The following is an 18,174-nucleotide window of genomic DNA, read 5'->3' as shown; positions in this document are numbered from 1 at the left end:
GGCACACTCCTGAGGCATTACAGAGCCATTCTCTTCTCCAGGAATTGGTGATGGTCATCCCAGTGAGACTGCCTGCAAGTGCAAGAGGAGGATACTCAAAATGAAGTCAACTGAATCTGAGATCATGGATGTCAGAATGCAATGGTAGTCCCTGATCAGGGCTTCTTATCTTTGCAGAACAGGCAGCCTGATGGTGCGAATAGACCTAATTGTTCCCAAATGTTTAACATACTACTATTAAGCTATTAATTTTGTTTACATGACTGCTGTCCATTCATGCCAGTGCACCGTATTCCGCTGCAGAGTATACCAAGCTCAACGCAAATGTCTGCAGAATTGACGCTGATGATCCCTATGTGGTTCCACAAAGTTTCTGAACAAGATTATTTCTTATCCTCAACTCAGCAGCTGTTTTGTGAGGTGTGATTTAAAAGACAATGTTCTATCTAGCATGATACCCAGATATATTGGCTCCTTATTGTGATTAAAGTATGTGTCACCAACACAGACTTCTAGAGCCCTATTTGACTGTTTATTATTAAGATGGAAGCAAGTTACTTCTGTCTTAGCAGCATTAGGTCTAAGACTCGATTTTCTGGAGCAGTCTGCCACAACAGACAAAGCAGATGTCATTATTTTTCCATAGTTTCAAAATGAGTGTGCCTTGTTGCTACAGCCCAATCATCAGCATAACCAAATTTCTTACAAACTGTTTCTGGCATATCGGCAATGTAAAGGCCAAAGTGCAGTTGAGCTAATACCGAGCCTTGAGGTAAGCCATTCCGGAGGAATTTTGGGCTGCTGATTTTGTTTCCCAAGATAACCTGGGATCCTCTGTTATCAATACATTGTCAGTAAGCTTAGTAACTTTTTGACATGGGATCATCTTCATCAACGTGGGTAGCTGGAGCAACTCTTGGCTGCCATCCCTCCAGCATTGCATACTATCTTTTTTTCTGTCATTGATTGACCAATTTTCATAAGGCCCTCTCACTATCCACTGAAAATGAAGAATTTAGGGTTGGTATTCCCTAATCCCTTCAGGTGAGCATCCTGGAATTACTGCACCAATCCCACAAGTGAATACCAAAGATTATGTTGTTAGCAAGATGACATGCTTACTGGGTAAGGGTTGGCACCAATACATAGCAAGCAATCTCCACCTACCTATTAGGCCTGTGCTCATAAACAAGTAGAGCCCATATGGAGTCTCTACCATTGTCCCATCGCCAAAGTTCCAGTGGCTGTGTGATTATATCCCCGTTGATTTTGCAGGCATCTGCTTTGCGGCCACACAGCTTATCATTACTGAAGATTTGTCAAATTTGCTGTAAGTGGTATGCATAGTATACACCATAACCACAACATTGTTACTGAACTGACAAATTTTTCAACCAACATCACACAACAGATGCCAATTTACCTCTTCTTCAATCGTGATCTTACATCACAAACAATGTTACCCATACCTCCCACTCAGTAGCAATAAAATTAATCCAAAGGTCCACCATTACCTGAAAGCTATTCACAGAGTAGAGGAGGAGGAGGAGGAGATTAGTGTTTAACGTCCCGTCGACAACGAGGTCATTAGAGACGGAGCGCAAGCTCGGGTGAGGAAAGGATGGGGAAGGAAATCGGCCGTGCCCTTTCACAGGAACCATCCTGGCATTTGCCTGAAGCGATTTAGGGAAATCACGGAAAACCTAAATCAGGATGGCCGGAGACCGGATTGAACCGTCGTCCTCCCGAATGCGAGTCCAGTGTACAGAGTAGAGCATTAACCCTTTAACTGCTCTGGACATGTTAATGCGCACCTTTGTACCTGGCCCTGTGTGCTCTGAACGTGTTTATGCGTGCCACCAGTCCTTCTACCTGGTACTCTGAATGTGTCTACACGTGCCTTAATGGCACCTGTGTCCTCCTGACGTGTTAAGACGTGCTGCCATTTCTTCCCCTGTGGTCTCTGGCCGCATTACGTGCCCAGCCGTATATTTGTGCCGAGTGCCTAGTAGCTGTTCAGCATTCCACCGGCACAGTTGAAGTCTTGTGAGCATTTGCTGCTGTGATCTTGTGTTGCAGTTTTCGTCTGGGCTTTTACTGACTGTTGACGCCGTCAACGTTTTGAGAAGAAAATGGCATGCTGTTGTGGTTGTACAGACGAAGAAATCATCAAAATTCTCACTACAAGCGACAGTGAGAATGAAATTTTCGACAGCGATGATAGTGATTATTCTTCGACTGAGTCTTGAAGTGACAGTCCTGTGCCATGTACTTCAGCTGGAACAACGCATCTGTCAACAAGGGAGGGATATCATTCAGAATCTGACGGGTCTGAGAGTGATAGTGAAGGGCCAGTGAAAAGAGCTCGCTTCAGCGACACATTTGACTGGAAAAAAAGTGATTTTTGTCCATTCATGCATGTGTATGCTGCTTCAGCTTCTGGACACAAGTGTGGTTTAGGGCCAGATTAAAGTGTTTTTTCATGTTTCCTGATTCAGACCAGATGGAAAGAAACAGGTTTCGAGGAACTGTATTCCTTCGTCACTGTTTGTATGCTAATGGCTCCTGTGAAAAAGCTGAAAATCAGTGACTAATGGTCCACAGAAATATGTTTGAACACTGCTGTTTACAGCAAATTATGTCCAGGGACCGTTCTCTGTTAATTTTAAGAATGCTTCACTTTGGCAATAACTTTATCAGCAATGAAGGACACAAGTTATTTAAAATTAGGTATATTGTTGATAAAATTTGCACAACATTTTGCAGTGCATTTCATCCATACCAAAACCTCTGCATTGACAAAAGCTTCTTGTCGTTCAAAGAACGATTATCATTCAAACAGTACAGTCCCTCCAAAAGAAGTAGGTTTGGAATAAAAACATTCATGCTATGTGACTGCCAGACGGGTTATATCCTGGATCTCATTGTTTACACCTGCAAAAATACTGAAATTGGCATCCACAATCTGGGGAAAAGTGGCAACATAGTAGGAATATTGATGAAACCATTTTTAGGAATGGGTCATACGCTCTATGTCGGTAATTGGTGTTCAAGCCCAGACCTGTTCCTCTGGATTCATAACCACGGAACAAAGGCATGTGGTGCTGTTCGCAAAAACAGACGCAACATGCCAAAATTACAGAACAAACTAACACAAGGAGAAATACAGTTTATGTCCACTGACACAATCCTTGCGATGAAATGGTGTGACAAGAGAGAAGTGTGGATGCTGACTACCTGTAATACTGCAGAAATGGTTCAGATGGAAAAGATAAACAGAAAGACAGGTGAAAGATTAAGGAAGCCAAAATGTGTTGCAGATTACAACAAGAGTATGGGTGTTGTTGACCACTGTGACATGCTGCCAAGTTCAGTGCAATCAGTATGAAAGACTATCAAGTTGTACAAAAAGTTCTTTTTCCACATATTGGATCTGTGCATTTTAAATGCCTATGTTCTCCACAGAGTAGTAACAAGATGAAAAATGCAACTAACAGAATTTCATTTGTGTCTGGTAAGAGAGCTTGTTGAAGCTTACGCAAAAGAACGAAGGAAAGCTGGCAGAGGAAGGCGCTCTGGAGATGAGAAGATTTACTGGGAGAGATTTTCCAAAGGTCATTGAGATGGAAAACATGAAGAAACATCCGCCAATGCATCGCTGTGCAGTATACTTGAAGCAGAAAGTGCACCGAGAAATGAGATATGAATGTAGAGCATGCAACATACCACAATGTGTAGTGCCATGTTTTGCGGCCTATCGCACTAAACAGAACTATTAACCATCTATAATCACTCAGAAGAGAAGAAGTGACATTGAAATCTTCTAAAAGTAAATGACAACAAAAAGGAAATGAAAAATATTAAAAAATGCAACAATTGTAAACAAAATAAAATAAAAACAAAAAAATATATTTTTAACTTTGCCAGTGTCGGTCCAAAGCCCGGATCAAAAAGAAGGATGGAAAATATATTCAGAAGGTGTAAGACTTTGAAGCAATTTTTCAGAAGTATTACTGCACTCTCAAAAACACGAACTGCATTTCTCAGATGCCATTAAATCTATTACATATGCTAAGCATAAAATTAAAACAAGCATAGTGCTACACTGCTGATTTAACCAAACATCATGTTTGTTTGCATGACCATCTTCTGCAGCAGGTCTAACAATTAATTATTGCTAGCTTTGCCATCTTAATCTTACTACAATTAATGAAGAAGAATTTCACACTAGACACATTTCGCTTTTATTTACAAAGCATCTTCTGTGGTCATTGGTGTTCCTGTTTCATGTTTACATCCTTTGCACACCACTGCTTTCTCTCTCTTCATTAGCGGAGGTTGACATGTAAAGACGTTTTTGTATACATATAGCTGGCAGTTCCTCTCCCTCCCCCCCCCCCCCCCCCTTAAGTTTTCAGCTTTTTCTTCAAAAGCAATGGCACTGTAGCTCACTTCACTTATGGAACTCGAATTAATAATTTATCATTATAGCCTTTCCTACACCTGCTGGCTAATACATTAACACTTCATTATCAAAATGAGAAGGCACTGAAAATCAAACAGATTTTACATTATCCCACTTCAGTTGAAGATATTAATTCCTGTCAAACTGTACTTTTTAATTATTACAAAATTAAATTTCAGGGTGAAAGAATCACTTACATGTTGCCGCTATCACATTTTCTGTTTGTAATTTGTTTTACTTTCCCTACTATTCCATTTTACTGGAATATTAAATATCCTAACTTTGCAATTGCTCTTTTGCACTTATGTCATGGGGACAAACAACACTTCACTAACATCAGCAACTGTCCTAGTTGCCCTTTACTGTCAATAGCTCATGGTAATTATTGCAGAATATGCAAAAATGCAATAAAAAGGATATTATGAAATAAAAGCACATGATGGTTACACACTGCATAGGGATCACTACCTAATTATTCCAGTTTGCTTCCAATGAGCATGCTAGTGAATAGTGCAGACCTTTTAAGTTGCAAATGAAAAGAAATTGTGTGCTGCCACCGCAGACACTGAAATGTCCATGGCCAACTGCACTGAAAATTGCTACCCCTGTTCCAGCTCTGTCTGTGAGCACTGGACTCTCGGCAGTAATCTTTCAATGTACCTACTGGCAATTGGCCTCCACAAACCACCAATTCTGTTCATCACTGATAACATATCAATTCAGCTAACAATCCCATGTTGACCACTGACTCACTGCACAAGGAACCACCATCTTCCATTACAGAGTCCAAATGGGCGCCAAACACAACTGCTCCCCTTCCACACTGGTCCCATCATAAGCTTGACTACTTACATATCTGTGAGCCAATTAAAGGAAGGAGGGATCTAGTACCTCCATCAGATGAACAGGTGACATTCAACTCAGACTATGTGATTGATTGAGATGGGACATAAGGCACTGCCTATTTGGTTCAGATATTCTATAAACAAGACATCAGGGAAACAACAAGAAAGGTGTTCATCATATATGAGGGTAATCAATCCAGTGTTCTTAATTCAAAAAAATTCCCACCCACTCAAAGAAATTCACCATCTACTCTTCAGATAGCACTGTCTGCACTTCTACTCTTCAAGCAGCAGTGCGTAAACATCACGAATAGGTCTGCATTCACAGTTTAATTCACTTCAGTAATACAATTCTTAATTATGTTTAAAATCTAATTAATATAAATGAAGATCTAGTATAAAATAGTTGCTTATACTTGCCTGTAATTGTTCAAAATATTTCTCCTGCTTATGAACAGTACTCAACAATGTCTCCTTTTCAAAAATTAGCTGTTCATTATTTTGCATTATCATCTTCATCTTTTCTTGTACATTTCTGCCAGTATCAATAATTTGTTGCAATGACTGTTCTAAATTTTTGCATTTTTGCTGCCAACGCAATTCCTCACTAACAGTCAACTTTCTATCAATAACTTGTCTTAAGGAAATAATCTCATCTCCAAGTTCCTCAACTACTTTTTTCACTTCATTATTTATGAGTGAAGAAACAACATCATTGCTTGAATCACTGTTGTCTAGAAACCTTTTATGTTCTGTTTCTAAATTATCTTTGTACATCTGATGAAAAGTCAGTTCTTTTCTAATTTTTTCAAGTTCATTCTCCTTAATGAGAGTTTCATTACAACTGACATCAAGTCTTTTTTGCATTGCAAAAAGCTCATTGTGAAATCTATCAATATTTTTGGCATGCATTTCTTGCAAAAGTTCCAATTCCTTACGTAGCGTGGAAATAACGTGTTCCTGAAGCAAGAACTTTTCTTTTAAAGTTATAATTTCTTGAGTTTTTCCAAAAGAGTCCATCACACTTTCCACAACAATATTGTTCAGAAGTTGCACATCAGCAGATAAACTTGATTTGAAATTCAATATCTGGTCTTCAAGTTTCTGCAATCTGTTAAGAGTGTCTTGTTTGCTCTCACTGGCTTTTTCTCTGAAAGAAGTATTTGTGTATTCCAACAAGCCGATTTTATTCTCCAGTTCCATTTTCTCTTCAATAAGAGACTGAATATTTGTCTCACTCGATACGAGTTTTTGCTTTTCATCATTGAATTGTTCATTTAATACTTTAATTTGGTCTTCCAAAATAGTTTTTGAGACTTCTAGCTCTTGCAATTTTAGTTTCAAATTCTGGTACTCATTTTTAAGATGATTGTTCTCCCTACAAAGCTTCTTGTAATCATCTCCCATCTTTAAAAACTGAAGGCATCTATTTACACTCTCAGCATGGTTGCCACTTGTGCCAAACCCCACATCATCATCATCATCATCATCACCACCATCACCATCACCATCATCATAAGTGGTCATAGCAGATAGTTTTGAAGTTCTCTCCTCTCCAGCTGAATATAAGTGTGATTTATATCCAACAACCTCATCTCTCAGTTTTTGTAATTCCAATTCCAAATCATTCAACTCTTTTCCTTTAAGTTCATTTTCTGCAGAAAGAGTGTCATTTTCTTGCCTTAGAAGGTAGTTATCTTTTTTAAGTGCTTTCATTTCCTTTTGTAATTTATCAGACATTTCTTTAGCTTCAGTGACTTTAGTAATCATTTTTACACTTTCATGTTTTATAGTGTCAGATTCTTCATTTACTTGCTGCAATGCGCTTTCCAGGTGTTGAATGCGTTTCAGTAGCTGATCTATATAATTTTCTTGAAACAGATGACTAAACTGTATGTAGTCAACACAAAGATGTGCATTATTACTGAACATTTCATCAAGATGCTGAAAAATTTGTTTAGCTTCTTTTAATAAGACTTCCTTAAATCCCTCTTCTTTTATTTTCTTGTTAATTTTGTTTACACATGCAACCATTAATTGAAGATTCATGTTTTCAGACTGTGTTTTACTCAGTTTGACTCTAACTTCACTTAATTCTTTTTCTAACTCTTTTATGTAATGTTTCAGCTGGGACTCCATTTCCTCCCTTGCTGCAAGGAGTCCCTGATCTGTAAGATGCTTAACTGCAAACTCTTCCATGTTACTGAATTGAGTGAACTTCACTGCACGATAAATATTAGATTCCAGTTGTGAGTTAACAACATTGAGACCTTGCAAATCATTTTTGAGAGAAGACATTTCTTTTTTTAAATGATTAACACATTTCAATTGGTCTACAGTCCAGCTTGGGGAATCCTGTGGGCACTGGTCATTCTTTGTACTATTCTCAGATAGTTCATTGTTCACTGCAGTATGTTTGTGCATTTCTATCTGAACAGTGCTGTTTATTTCCTCACCTATAGCAACCCCTTTTACATTGGTTACCCAGTGAAGATCAGTCTCTAGTTCCACCACTGTGCTTTCTTCAGTGTGATGCACAGGACTGTCTTGACATTCCGCACAGCTGCCTTTTGATGTACTTCCCGAGATAGTAGTACTTTTTGTATTATGTACTGCTGACGGTAAATAAGCTCCTTGGGATGTTAGGTCTGAGAGATCATGTTGAGGAATTACTGACTTAGTACCAGAGGACAAGACATTTGTGCACCAATCGTTTATCTTCAATAAAAATTCTTTATGGTTTCTCAGCTCCATCTGGCAAGCTTGTATATCTGACAAAATATTGTTCTCATTCATTATTGCCTCTGTAGAACTGATGTGAGTTTCACATACATCTATCACTGATTCATCTACATGTTCTTGCTCAATTCTACAAGGTGTGAAACTTACTACTGGCACGTCACCAGGAGAAGGATCTCCCCCATTTACTCCAACTATTAGTTTATTAAACTGTTCATCATTTCTGTTATCCAACACCAGTGATGCAGGCAATGAATGATCACTAGAACTCAGAGATTCAGTCTTTTCTTTATTTGCTGTGAACTGAAGATCATCATCATTTACTTCTTTTCTTGTTATATAATTTTCTCTGGCTAGCTTCTCAAATTCTGTTTCATCTGTGTGTTCAACACCACTATTCAAATTCTTAGACTCGGCAGAACTCTGAAGAAGTATCTGTTTTTCCTTTTCAAACTGCATCCTAGGAATAAAAGAAAATAATTTACATTTTCATTTCATAATAATGAAAAAATACTGTTATCAGAAGCAAAATTCTCTTGAGAAAACTGTAAAATTACATGATGGCCAGTGGGCAGTATGGAGGCCCCCTCCCATACCCAGGGACAAGGGGGGAGGGGAGGGGGGGAGGATTTGCAGACCCACGACCCCCCCCCCCCCCCCACATACAGCTTTCAGAGAAAGGAAAAAAATATATTTGAGTCACATGTTTTCCTTTCAAGAAAGTCATTTAAAAGTCGGTATTTCACAGTTTTTTTAACAGGGTAAGAACAGGAACTTTTTTCTGGCTATTTACAAGTCACCAATTGCCTTCCGAAATGTTAAACTACTCCATACCCCGAGGTCTAACTGACCACGCACCCACCCTCCCACAATCTGTCTTATGGGCACCCTTGGCCATTACTAAACACTCTCTCGAAAGGAAAGAACTAATGACAGGCATAGGGACTTGGTACTCTGCCCCCCCCCCCCCCCCCCTGAAGGGACATACTGGCCAGTGATTCAGTCTGCTCAAAATATATTGTATGGCACACCACACATAAATGTAAGAAGTTAATGTTAATTTACCTCAGCTCGTCTTTGATTTGAACAAGTTGTAGGCCAAAATTTTCTTCCATGTTTATTCTCAACTTAGACAAAGCTGCTTCATGACTTTCCTTCTGACTCTGTAAGCTGTGTAATGCTGATGTCTTAGCTTTATGTTCCTCTTCAATGCTGTGCATTAAACTTCTGATCTAATTGGCAGAACATGTCACTATCAGTATACAAATACATCAAAAGCAAAGTGCAGTATTGTATTTTCAGTACTGTACTGAGGTTTACCTCTTCTGCTGCTCTTCTTTTTTCTTCTGTTAATTCCATGCATTTCCTTTGCAATTCCACCTCTTTTGCTTTCAGAGCATCATCTTTTTCCACAATGTTTTTATTTAATTCCTTTATTATTGCATCTTTCATTTGAACTGCAATTTCTAATCCACATTTCTGTAAAAAGAAAGAAATTAGCACTCAAGTTCAGCAAAATCAACTTTTTTCTACCTCAGAAAAATGCTGATGTATTATAAAAAATGATGTGACTTTAATATAGATTTTCTCACCCACAACAGAAACAGGGAGACATTGATTAACATTGCAAAAACTTATAATCTGCATGGCCTTGTAAACGAGCCCCATAGAATAACACCCACATCCAAGACAGCTCTAGATCAAATTTTTGTAAATAGAAATAAACTTAACCCAACTATAGAAGTAGACAGTGCAGGATTCAGTGACCACCAAGCTGTCATTCTAATGGTTGATGTTAGCAAAGATACCTCAAACCCAGTCCCACCTAAAACTTTACAAAGGTTTTTCATCCAAGATAACTTGAACAAGCTAAATGCCCTCCTTAGCAAAGAAAAGTGGACAGAGATGTACACAAACAATGATGTCTACATGAAATTCAACATATTTCTTGACAAAATGATCCACCACTTTGAAGAGGCCTTTCCACAAAAACCAGTAAGAATAAATAATAATAATAATAATAATAATAATAATAATAATAATAAGAGAAACAAGAGTTGGATTACACCAGCTATAAAAATCTCTTGCAAACATAAAAGAATGCTCCACATGTTATGTAAACAAAGTAGTGACTCCCTACAACTAACAGAATACTATAAAAACTACACATGTATCCTAAGAAGAGTGATAAGACAAGCAAAAAGGATGCAAAATGATGAGTACATTGACAAATCCAGCAATAAAGTAAAATCAATGTGGAATATCATAAAACGGGAAAGAGGGGAAATGAAAGCTTCACACATGAACATAGAAATCAAATTCAACAATGAATCTATATCTAATCCCAAAGTTGTGGTGAACTCTTTCAACAATTTCTTTACGAGCATAGCTGAAAAATTGGTCAAAAATAATCCTAACACAAATTACCAACCAGCAAACCAAAAATATCACACATGTGAAGAGTCAATTTTCATTACCAAAGTCACTGAAAATGATGTTGCAAAAGCCCTCAGAGAGTTAAAAAATTCATATTCAGCTGGAATTGATGGTATCCCAGCAGCTGTAATCAAAAATTTTGAACACATAATTGCTAAACCAATAACTCACCTCTGTGACTGTTCTTTCCAGGCAGGTATTTTCCCTGAAGCTCTGAAACTTTCTAAAGTAATTCCTGTCTTCAAAAAAGGTGATATAAAGATATGAATAACTACAGGCCTATCTCAATCTCATCCTGCTTTTCTAAAGTTTTTGGAAAAATAATGAACAAAAAAATGATGGACTTCATTGGGGAAAAAAAAAAGATTTACTAAGTTTAGCTCAACATGGGTTCACAAGCAACAAATCTACTGAAACTACAGTGTATGATTGCATAAATACACTATTAGAACTGTTAGATACAGAACAACCCATAACAGGCATATTTCTGGATCTGTCAAAGGCTTTTGACACTGTTGACCACAAAATATTGCTGGAAAAAATAGAACACTATGGTATCAGAGGAATTGCAAGCAATTGGATTGCTACATTCCTAACCAATCAGATGCAGAGTGTCAGCATGAAATACACTAATAGGCAAAGCAACTCAATAACCGAAATACTATCAAGTAATAAAACTGTAAAGCAAGGTGTTCCACAGGGCTCAGTATTGGGACCCCTACTTTTCCTCCTGTATATTAATGACTTGAGCCTGAATGTTGATGCACACAAAACAATAATATTTGCCAATGACACAACTGTACTCCTCAAACGGAAGAACACAGAGGCTGTGCAAAAAGCTGTGAACTTGGCCACTGAACAACTCAGCAAGTGGGCTAAAATCAACAGATCAACTATCAACACCAAAAAGACAGCTTCCATGAACTTTCACACAACACAAAATGCAAATTCCTCTCAGCCATTTGTCACTGTAAATAACCAGCCAATAGATACCGACACTGTTTTCAAGTTCCTGGGTCTGTGAGTTCAAGATAACCTGAAATGGAATACACATACAGGAAAGGTAAATGCCAGAATTAGTAGTGGCTGTTACGCATTGAGTGTACTGAAATCATGTGCTAGCCTGAAAACATTAACCAGTGCGTACTACACTTACATACAAGCCCACTTAAAATATGGTGTGATATTATGGGGAAATTCTCCAACTGCTCAGAGCACATTCAGAATCCAGAAAAGAGCAATGAGGATTATTACTGGAAGCAAACCCAGAGACTCCTGCAAATCCATCTTCAGAAAGTTGGAAATCCTTACGCTGCCTTTCCTATACATTCTCGAGACTCTAAATTTTTTCAGAAACCACATAGTGCCAACTGACACCAGAATCATAAAAAATAATAAAATACATGAACACAACACCAGGAAAAATGCAAATCTGCATGTTTTACATACAAACACTCAACTGTGTAAAAAGGGAGTTTTCCACATGAGCCTCCAACTGTTCAACAATCTTCCCACTAGTATTAAGTCCATCGAAGACAACATAAAATTTAGCAAAGCCATGAAGTCATATTTGTTGTGTCACTGTTTTTACTCTGTAAATGAATACTTAGAACAGTAATCTTGCTATTTGTGTTAAATTGAAAACATTGAGCAATATAATACATTAAGATACTGTAGGCCTAAGTTAATATATGTTAACAATGTTAACTGATATATTCCAACATCTGCAACACGCTGTGTACCATCAGATCATATGAAATAAATGAATAAATAAATAAATAATCACAGACTAAATTTACATCAAAGTCCTCTATGGGAGTACACATAAACTCACAAGCGGTTCACTTCAAACTTGGTACACTTTCAATGGTGTGTTAGGACAACAAAACGTGCAAGTAGGAAGACATACTACTAAGGCAATTTCAAGTAAATCGCAAGGTAAATTTCACACATCAGTGACATACTGGTGTATTGTGACCCTGAGCACTAGATGGCAGTGGTCATGTGGTTAGCTTTCAAGCTCTGTAATCCTTGTCATATTATTTCATACATATTATATTTGAAAGGTAATATGATAAAAAGAAACACTTCATTGATGCCAACCCATCAGGTCCAGTGGCCTTTCCTCTTTTGAGCGATTTTAATTGTTTCTCTATCCCTCTCGTCTATTTCGATATCTACCATTTTATCATCTGTGCGACAATCTAGAGAAGGAACTACGGTGCAGTCTTCTTCTGTGAAACAGCTTTGGAAAAAGACATTTAGTATTTTGGCCTTTAGTCTGTCATCCTCTGTTTCAGTACCATTTTGGTCACAGAGTGTCTGGACATTTTGTTTTGATCCACCTACCGCCTTGACATAAGACCAAAATTTCTCACAAGGGAACCTCCCCATCGCACCCCCCTCTGATTAAGTTATAAGTTGGCATAGTGGATAGGCCTTGAAAAACGGAACACAGATCAAACGAGAAAACAGGAAGAAGTTATGTACAACTATGAAAAAAATAAGCAAAATATAGAAACTGAGTAGTCCATGCGCAAGATAGGCAACATCAAGGACGGCAAGAGCCTAGGAGTGCCGTGGTCCCGTGGTTGGCGTGAGTGGCTGCGAAATGAGAGGTCCTTGGTTCAAGTCCTGCCGCGAGTGAAAATTTTACTTTTTTTATCTTCGCAAAGTTATGATCTGTCCGTTCGTCCATTGACGTCTCTATTCACTGTAATAAGTTTAGCGTCTGTGTTTTGCGACCGCACCGCAAAACCGTGCGATTAGTAGACGAAAGGACGTGCCTCTCCAATGGGAACTGAAAACATTTGATCGCAAGGTCATAGGTCAACCGATTCCTCCACAGGAAAACACGTCTGATATATTCTATACGACACTGGTGACGGCATGTGCGTCACACGACAGGAATATGTTGTTGACCACCTAACTTGTACGCTTGGCGAATGGATAAAAAGATTCTTCTACCTTGCCCGATTTAGGTTTTCTTGTGGATGTGATAATAACTCCCAAAAAAGTGATGAAAACATAACGGACGGACAGATAATAATTGTCTGAAAATAAAAAATTAAAATTTTTACTCGAGGGAAGACTTGATCCAAGGACTTCTCATTCCGCAGCCGCTCACGCTATCCACGGGACCACGGCGCTGCTAAGCTCACATCGTCCTAGATGTTGTCTATCTTTCACATGGACTACTCAGTTTGTATATGTTGCTTATTTTTTTCATAGTTCCACGTAACTTCTTCCTGTTTTCTCGATTGATCTGTGTTCAGTTTTTCAAGGCCTATCCACTATGCTAGGGGTAAGATAAATACTGCCTACAGGAAAATTAAAGAGACCTTTGGAGAGAAGAGAACCACTTGTATGAATATCAAGAGCTCAGATGGCAACCCAGTTCTAAGCAAAGAAGGGAAGGCAGAAACGTGGAAGGAGTATATAGGGGGTTTATACAAGGGCGATGTACTTGAGGACAATATTATGGAAATGGAAGAGGATGTAGATGAAGATGAAATGGGAGATAAGATACTGCGTGAAGAGTTTGACAGAGCACTGAAAGACCTGAGTCGAAACAAGGCCCCGGGAGTAGACAACATTCCATTAGAACTACTGATGGCCTTGGGAGAGCCAGTCATGACAAAACTCTACCATCTGGTGAGCAAGATGTATGAGACAGGCAAAATACCCACAGACTTCAAGAAGAATATAATAATTCCAATCCCAAAGAAAGCAGGTGTTGACAGATGTGAAAATTACCGAACTATCAGTTTAATAAGTCACAGCTGCAAAATACTAACGCGAATTCTTTACAGACAAATGGGGAAACTAGTAGAAGCCGACCTCGGGGAAGATCAGTTTGGATTCCGTAGAAATGTTGGAACACGTGAGGCAATACTAACCTTACGACTTATATTAGAAGAAAGATTAAGAAAAGGCAAACTTACGTTTCTAGCATTTGTAGACTTAGAGAAAGCTTTTGACAACATTAACTGGAATACTCTCTTTCAAATTCTGAAGGTGGCAGGGATAAAATACAAGGAGCGAAAGGCTATTTACAATTTGTACAGAAACCAGATGACAGTTACAAGAGTAGAGGGGCATGAAAGGGAAGCAGTGGTTGGGAAAGGAGTGAGACAGGGTTGTAGCCTCTCCCCGATGTTATTCAATCTGTATATTGAGCAAGCAGTAAAGGAAACAAAAGAAAAATTTGGAGTAGGTATTAAAATCCATGGAGAAGAAATAAAAACTTTAAGGTTCGCCGATGACACTGTAATTCTGTCAGAGACAGCAAAGGACTTGGAAGAGCAGTTGAACGGAATGGACAGTGTCTTTAAAGGAGGATATAAGATGAACATCAACAAAAGCAAAACGAGGATAATGGAATGTAGTCAAATTAAATCGGGTGATGCTGAGGGGATTAGATTAGGAAATGAGACACTCAAAGTAGTAAAGGAGTTTTGCTATTTAGGGAGTAAAATAACTGATGATGGTCGAAGTAGAGAGGATATAAAATGTAGACTGGCAATGGCAAGGAAATCGTTTCTGAAGAGGAGAAATTTGTTAACATCGAGTATAGATTTAAGTGTCAGGAAGTCGTTTCTGAAAGTATTTGTATGGAGTGTAGCCACGTATGGAAGTGAAACATGGACGATAACCAGTTTGGACAAGAAGAGAATAGAAGCTTTCGAAATGTGGTGCTACAGAAGAATGCTGAAGATAAGGTGGGTAGATCACGTAACTAATGAGGAGGTATTGAATAGGATTGGGGAGAAGAGAATTTTGTGGCACAACTTGACTAGAAGAAGGGATCGGTTGGTAGGACATGTTTTGAGGCATCAAGGGATCACAAATTTATCATTGGAGGGCAGCGTGGAGGGTAAAAATCTTAGAGGGAGACCAAGACATCAATACACTAAGCAGATTCAGAAGGATGTAGGTTGCAGTACGTACTGGGAGATGAAGAAGCTTGCACAGGATAGAGTAGCATGGAGAGCTGCATCAAACAGTCTCAGGACTGAAGACCACAACAACAACAACAACAACATCCACTATGCCAACTTATAACTAAATCTGAAGGGGGTGCGATGGGGAGGTTCCCTTGTTAGGATTTTTTGCCAAGTCAGTACATAGAACTTTACTTTCGAATTCATTGAACATCTCTCGCATAGCCCTCCTCACACTACATTTCGCTTGGCATAATTTTTGTTTGTCTGCAAGGCTTTGACTATGTTTATGTTTGCTGTGAAGTTCCCTTCGCTTCCGCAGCAGTTTTCTTACTCGGTTGTTGTACCACAGTGGCTCTTTTTCCATCTCTTACGATCTTGCTTGGCACATACTCATCTAACGCATATTGTACGATGGTTTTGAACTTTGCCCACTGATCCTCAACACTATCTGTACTTGAGACAAAACTTTTGTGTTGAGTCGTCAGGTACTTTGAAATCTGCTTTTTGTCACTTTTGCTAAACAGGAAAATCTTCCTACCTTTTTTAATATTTCTATTTATGGCTGAAATCATTGATGCAGTAACTGCTTTATGATCGCTGATTCCCTGTTCTGCGTTAACTGTTTCAAATAGTTCGGGTCTGTTTGTCACCAGAAGGTCTAATATGTTATTGCCATGAGTTGGTTCTCTGTTTAACTGCTCAAGGTAGTTTTCAGATAAAGCACTTTAAAAAATTTCACTGGATTCTTAGTCCCTGCCACCCGCTATGAACGTTTCGAGTGTGCCAGTCTATATCCGGCAAATTAAAATCTCCACCCAGAACTATAACATGGTGGGGAAATCTAATCGAAATATTTTCCAAATTATCCTTCAGGTGCTCAGCCACAATGGCTGCTGAGCCAGGGGGCCTATAGAGACATCCAATTACCATGTCTGAGCCTGCTTTAACTGTAACCTTCACCCAAATTATTTCACATTTCGGATCTCCATCAATTTCCTTCAATACTATTGCACTTCTTATCACTATAAACACGCCTCCTCCTTCACTGTCCAGCCTGTCTCTGTGGTATACATTCCAATCTGAGTTTAGAATTTCATTACTGTTTACATCTGGTTTCAGCCAACTTTCTGCCACATTTTCAAGAAGGGACGTCGAACAGATGTGCAGAACTATAGGCCTATATCTCTAACGTTGATCAGTTGCAGAATTTTGGAACACGTATTATGTTCGAGTACAATGACTTTTCTGGAGACTAGAAATCTACTCTGTAGGAATCAGCATGGGTTTCGAAAAAGACGATTGTGTGAAACCCAGCTCGCGCTATTCGTCCACGAGACTCAGAGGGCCATAGACACGTGTTCCCAGGTAGATGCCGTGTTTCTGGACTTCCGCAAGGCGTTTGATACAGTTCCCCACAGTCGCTTAATGAACAAAGTAAGAGCATATAGAAAATAAGACCAATTGTGTGATTGGATTGAAGAGTTCCTAGATAACAGAAAGCAGCATGTCATTCTCAATGGAGAGAAGTCTTCCGAAGTAAGAGTGATTTCAGGTGTGCCGCAGGGGAGTGTCATAGGACCATTGCTATTCACAATATACATAAATGACCTTGTGGATGTCATCGGAAGTTCACTGAGGCTTTTTGCGAATGATGCCGTGGTATATCAAGAGGTTGTAACAATGGAAAATTGTACTGAAATGCAGGAGGATCTGCAGTGAATTGATGCATGGTGCAGAGAATGGCAATTGAATCTCAATGTAGACAAGTGTAATGTGCTGCGAATACACAGAAAGAAAGATCCCTTATCATTTAGCTACAATATAGCAGGTCAGCAACTGGAAGCAGTTAATTCCATAAATTATCTGGGAGTACGCATTAGAAGTGATTTAAAATGGAATGACCATATAAAGTTGATCGTCGGTAAAGCAGATGCCAGACTGAGATTCATTGGAAGAATCCTAAGGAAATGCAATCCAAAAACAAAGGAAGTAAGTTACAGTACCCTTGTTCGCCCACTGCTTGAATACTGCTCAGCAGTGTGGGATCCGTACCAGATAGGGTTGATAGAAGAGAGAGAGAAGATCCAACGAAGAGTAGCGCGCTTCGTTACAGGATCATTTAGTAATTGCAAAAGCGTTACGGAGATGATAGATAAACTCCAGTGGAAGACTCTGCAGGAGAGATGTTCAATAGTTCGGTACTGGCTTTTGTTGAAGTTTCAAGAACATACGTTCACTGAGGAGTCAAGCAGTCTGGTGGCTTGCAGAGTATGGATGTAGATGTAGATGTAGAAAGGAAAGACTGATTGTTGGGGAACTCACCAGATGAGATTTGAAAACCTGAGAGCTTAAATGTGGAAGACAGGGTTTGTATGAATCAAGTCAATGCCATGAAGAAACACACTATTCCACTCCAACAGGAAAAGGAATTACAGCGCAAATTATGTAATAAATAATACAGCATATTTGGAAAGATCTCAATCACCTTCAACACTTTTCGCACTGAACCATTTTTTGAACATGTTTTGTCCCTTCAGACCGACACTTTTCAAGCAATTTCAAGGAGTTTTTATAGAAGTCATGCAGAAAATACAACAATTTACATTAAAGTATGAACCTTCTTCTTTCTTTTGCTGTTATACATTTTTTTCTGAATGTAAATGATATTTTTTCTAGAATCCTACTAGTCAAACATTTTACCAAGAAAGAAAAATTCTAACTTCTAAAACTCATTATTTTTAAT

The 18,174-nt window shown here is 38.7% G+C and overlaps 1 protein-coding gene across 1 annotated transcript in view; it reads right to left on the bottom strand.

Moving 5' to 3' along the window:
- LOC126456042 (A-kinase anchor protein 9-like) overlaps window positions 1–18,174 on the bottom strand; it is a 499,264-nt gene that overhangs the window by 378,011 nt on the left and 103,079 nt on the right. Inside the window, exons 6-8 of the mRNA XM_050091796.1 lie at window positions 9,370–9,528; window positions 9,115–9,281; window positions 5,727–8,509 (exon numbers count right to left, since the gene is read on the bottom strand). Coding sequence (XP_049947753.1) covers window positions 5,727–8,509; window positions 9,115–9,281; window positions 9,370–9,528 — 3,109 coding nt within the window. The remainder of the gene's footprint in view (window positions 1–5,726; window positions 8,510–9,114; window positions 9,282–9,369; window positions 9,529–18,174) is intronic.

This window comes from Schistocerca serialis, chromosome 2 (assembly GCF_023864345.2).
Source record: "Schistocerca serialis cubense isolate TAMUIC-IGC-003099 chromosome 2, iqSchSeri2.2, whole genome shotgun sequence".
Taxonomy (NCBI): Eukaryota; Metazoa; Arthropoda; class Insecta; order Orthoptera; family Acrididae; genus Schistocerca; species Schistocerca serialis.
Note: the sequence above shows the minus strand (reverse complement) of the source record. Positions and strands in the feature narration are given on the sequence as shown.